The sequence below is a fragment of the Alligator sinensis genome, unplaced genomic scaffold (genome assembly GCF_000455745.1).
Source record: "Alligator sinensis unplaced genomic scaffold, ASM45574v1 scaffold20_3, whole genome shotgun sequence".
Taxonomy (NCBI): Eukaryota; Metazoa; Chordata; order Crocodylia; family Alligatoridae; genus Alligator; species Alligator sinensis.
In genome coordinates this window covers 87,476-92,491 of record NW_005843235.1, presented here as the reverse complement: position 1 = coordinate 92,491, position 5,016 = coordinate 87,476, and the positions used below count along the sequence as shown (strand labels likewise).

Here is a 5,016-nt window from a genome sequence, read left to right as displayed (position 1 = left end):
GACCGGACCACCTGCGTCGTGATTGCAAGCGGCGTGAGTAAAGTTTTTTGCAACCAATAAGTTGTGTCTGCCTCTCCATTTACCAGCCCGCCCTGATGTACAAGCGTAACTCGAGTCGGCCCTGGCCGTCCGAGACAATAATGAGCCAAATTATACACCCCTACTAGCAGTAAAGTAGTTGAGGGCCGTTTTGGGAAGTGCAGGGTAATGCACCTGGGGAAAAATAACCTCAACTATACGTACACAATGCTGGTTTCTGTACTAGTTGTTGTGAGTCGGAAAGGAGACTTTGGAGTCCTTGTAGATGGTTCTCCAGAAATGCTAGCTTAGTGTGTAGCAGCAACAAAAAACCCAATAAAAGGTTGGACTTTAAGGAAGGTATTAAAAAAAAAATGGAGAACACATTCATCACGGCACACTATCCATACAAATCCATAGTGCACCCAGTTTTTTAATACTATACAGTTTTGGTCTTTGTATCTCAAAAAGGATGTAGTAGAATTAGCAAAGGTACAAAGAAGATCAACCAAAATGATCAGAGGTATGAAGCAGTTGCTTTACCAGGAGAGATTAAGAAGGCTAGGACTCTTCAGTTTGGTGAGGAGAGGGTATGATAGAGGTTAATAAAATCATGAAAGGGCCGGATCAAGTTAACAGGGAACTATTGTTCACCAAGTCCCAGAATACTACAACTAGGGGGCACCCACTGAAACTAGTAGAGGACAGATTTAAAATTACCAAGAGAAAGTATTTACACAACAGGTAGTTAACTTGCTGAAATTCATTGCTACAGGTGTTAGAGATGGATGGCATGATAAGAGAAGTGAGGGGGGATTTGATAGCAGCCTTTAACTGCCTGAAGGGAGGTTTAAAAGAGGATGAAGCTAGGCTATTCTCAGTGGTGACGTGACAGAACAAGGAGCAGTGGTCTCAAGTCGCAGCAAGGGAGGTTTAGGCTGGATATTAAGAAAAACTTGCTCACAAGGAGGGTGGTGAATCACTGGAACAGGTTCCCTAGAGAGGTGGTGGAATCTCCATCCTTGAAGAATTTAAAGACTGGGCTTGATGAAGCCCTGGCTGGAATAATCTAGTTGGGGGTGGTCCTGCTTTGAGCAGGGGGTTGGACTAGATGACCTCCTGAGGTCCCTTCCAACCCTAATTTTCCATGATTCTATGAAATGCATGGATGATAGATCTAGTAACAGCTCTGAGCAGAAGAATTGGAGGTGTTTCCTTTGGCATCTCTAAACCAATAATGGTGTGTCAGGGAATGTAATAGATAGAGAACAAATTATTGTACATCTGTCCAATTCAATGTTTTTCCTCTAGCTTCCACTTTTGTCACTGTTGGAGACGGGCCTTTTTGTTATGCCCAGAGGAATGTTGACCTAGGCCCACCAAGGGAACTATAAGCCTCCCTTAATCAGGGAACAGTTGATTACTTGGGACAACTAAAGAAAGTACAGGGACATCAGTGTGGGTCAGGTTTATGAGTAATCCACTAGGGGACACCAAGTAAGCATGCTGGCCAGCACCTACTGACCCTCAAGTCCAGGGAGCCAGCGGACTCTACCCAGTGAAACTGCCTGGAGACATGGATGGTAAGGGATAAGAAGACAATCCCAAAGTCACTTGGGTTCCCCCCAGCCAGAGACTTCTTCCTGATCTGTTACATGGCTAGCTTAGCTAGAGCCAGGAGCAGGTTGATCAGGAGGCCCTGGGACTTGGTGGGGCCATTGATGGGAAGTGCATAAAAGAAAAGTTTAGAGGTGCACCGATACATCGGTCCCATATTGGATTGGCACTGGCAGTCAGCTTTTTTTGGCTGATGTGGCCAGTAATTCCGCTAATAAATGTCTCGTGCATGTGCAGCCGCAGTGCAGCATGCCCTGAGCACAGCCCTTGCACTCCCCCCTGCCAGAAAGAGCTCAGTGCTGCCTCTAGCCCCAACCCACAGCAGCAGCCCGTCCTTACCCTGCATGCAGAACGCCCCCCATGCCCTCCAACAGTGTGTGCAGCAGCAGGAGTTGCCCCCCAGCCATGTCCCCCAGACAAGCTGTTCATAGCTCCGTCCCGTGCTCTGCCCCAGCTGTGCAGCACCAGCCTCACTCCCTCCCTCACCCTGGGGGGCCTTGATCTGCTCCCCCTACACACCCCTCTTGCCCCCCACTCCTCACCCCGTCCCCCACAGCTTACCAGCTGGACGCCACTCTCTAAGCTGCCCAGCTGCATATCGGATCAGTATTGGCCGATACAGCTCATTAAAAATCAGCCATCGGTATCAGCCCAAAAATTCTCTATTAGTGTACCCCTAGAAAAGGTGCATAGATTCATAGAGTCAGAAGGGACGTCAGTGGGCCATCTAGTCTGATCCCCTGCCCCTGGCAGGCAAGAAAAGAGTCACCAACCCTGGGGTCATGTGATCCCAGCTAGGTGCCTGTCCAGTCTCTTCTTGAAGACCTCCAAGGATGGGGTGAGCACCACCTTGGTTGGGAGCCCATTCCAGATTCTGGCAACCCTGCCTGTTGAAGAACTTTTTCCTAATGTCCAGCCTAAACCTTCTCTCTAATAGGTTATGGCCATTGTTCCTTGTTGCTCCAGGGGATGCCCTGGTGAACAGATCGTTGCCTACTTCATGTTGCTCTCCCTTTATGAATTTGTACACCACCACAAGGTCCCCTCTCAGCCTTCTCTTGGAGAGGCTGCAGAGGTTAAAGGCCTTTAGCCTTTCCTCGTAGGGCCTTCCCTGCAGGCCTCTAATCAGGCGAGTGGCTCTTCTTTGGACCGTCTCCAGGTTGTCCTCATACTGCTTGAACTGCGGCGTCCAGAACTGGACATAGTACTCCAGCTGCCATCTGACCAGTGCCGCATAGAGTGGGAGAATCACTTCCTTGGACCTGTGCAGGGAGAAGTGCAGCCAGAACCTCTGCAGGAGGTTCCAGAGGAGGTGGAAAAGGGCTGCTACCTAGCGCACTCAAAGTCGGCCTGCACCACAGGCTCTCTCTGTTAGCAGAAAGGGCAGGTGTTGGGGGATGTCCATGAAACATGCCAGATACATGCCCATGGTGATGGCTCTGTAGAAGCCACCAGCTGAGGTCCCTGGTAACGCTTGGGATCAAGGGTGGAATATAGATTGGTCCACCAGAGACTAGATGTTGAGCTAGAAACTATTGTTTTGACTTGCTATGGCACTTCTCATGTTCATGACTTCAAATTTTGTTTGTCTGTAACTTTATTAATAAATAAACAGAGGTCTCTTTAAAAAAATGACTCTTATTTAAAGAGTATTCCATGTATCTTCATGCTATCTTTTAACTCTTCTTGCTTCAGATATACAATGAAAAAGAATTACTGCAAGGAAAATTGGACCTTCTTAGTGATACCAACATGGTGGATTTTGCTATGGATGTATACAAAAACCTGTACTCAGATGAGATTCCTCATGGTAAGCTTTGTGTGCATTAGTATGTAGATTTCGCAACCGTGGCTAAAGCTGTTGCTTGAATGAATAAAAACTTATGTTTTTTCCCTATTGTAATGTATTTGCTTTTATTTTTTAAATTAAGACATTACTTCTGTAATACTAAAGCATTTGGTTTGGCCATAATTTCATTTTGAAGAAGGGTGAGTAAATATGCACCTTATAGACTAACAGAACAAACTGTATGTAGAGCATAAGCTTTCATGAACTCAAGGTCATTAGATGTTGTGACAGGACAAGCATAGGATCACCTTGTTTCCTTCCTCCCTAGATTCATAGATGTTAGGGTAGGAAGGGACCTCAATAGATCATCGAGTCCAACCCCCTGCATAGGCGGGAAAGTGTAGTGGGTTCAGATGCCTATCTGACCTCCTCTTGAAGACCCCCAGGGTAGGGGAGAGCACCACCTCCCTTGGGAGCCCATTCCAGACCTTGGCCACTCTAACTGTGAAGAAGTGCTTCCTAATGTCCAGTCTAAATCTGCTCTCTATTAGCTTATGGCCATTATTTCTTGTAACCCCCAGGGGTGCCTTGGTGAGTAGAGCCTCACCAATTCCCTTCTGCACCCCCATGATGAATTTATAGGCAGCCCCAAGGTCGCCTCTCAACCTTCTCTTGCACAGGTTGAAGAGGTCCAGGTGCCCTAGTCTGTCCTCGTAGGGCTTGGCCTGCAAGCCCTTAACCATACGAGTGGCCCTTCTCTGGACCCTCTCTAGGTTATCCACATCCCTCTTGACGTGTGGTGCCCAAAACTGGACGCAGTATTCCAACTGCAGTCTGACCAGTGCCCGATAGAGGGGAAGTATCACCTCCTTGGTTCTGTTTGTCATACATCTGCTGATGCACGATAAAGTGCAGTTAGCTTTGCTGATGACTTCGTCACACTGACGACTCACGTTCATCTTGGAGTCCACTAGGACTCTGGGATCCCTTTCTGCTTCTGTGCTGCCGAGCAGGTCATTTCCTAGGCAGTAGGTGTGCTGGACATTTTTCCTCCCTAGGTGCAGCACTTTGCGTTTCTCCTTGTTAAATTGCATTCTATTGTTTTCTGCCCATTTGTCCAACCTGTCCAGGTCTGCCTGTAGTTGTTCCCTGCCCTCCAGTGTGTCCACTTCTCCCCACAGTTTTGAATCATTCACAAACTTGGACAGAGTACACTTCAATCCCTCGTCCAAGTCACTGATGAAGACATTGAAGGGTATCGGTCCAAGGACCGAGCAGCGGGACCCCACTGCCCACGTCCTTCCAGGTCGATACCAACCTGTCCACAACCACTCTCTGGGTACGACCCTCTAGACAATTTGCCACCCGCCAGACTGTGTAATCATCCAAGTCACAGCCTCTTAATTTGTTCACCAGTGTGGGGTGGGGTACTGTATCGAAGGCCTTCCTGAAGTCTTAAGTAAATGATATCTACCTCTACTCCTGCGTCCAGGTGTTTTGTAACCTGGTCATAAAAAGAAACTAGATTAGTTAGGCATGATCTGCCTGCTACAAACCCATGCTGGTTTCCCCTCAGCATAATTTTTCCTGCT

At 47.8% G+C, this 5,016-nt stretch overlaps 1 protein-coding gene across 1 annotated transcript in view; it reads left to right on the top strand.

Annotated features, from left to right (window-relative positions):
* The window catches only part of EIF3E (eukaryotic translation initiation factor 3 subunit E), a 55,933-nt gene that overhangs the window by 4,796 nt on the left and 46,121 nt on the right, over positions 1-5,016 (top strand). Inside the window, exon 2 of the mRNA XM_006038053.3 lies at positions 3,331-3,445. Within this exon, the coding sequence (XP_006038115.1) occupies positions 3,331-3,445 (115 nt within the window). The remainder of the gene's footprint in view (positions 1-3,330; positions 3,446-5,016) is intronic.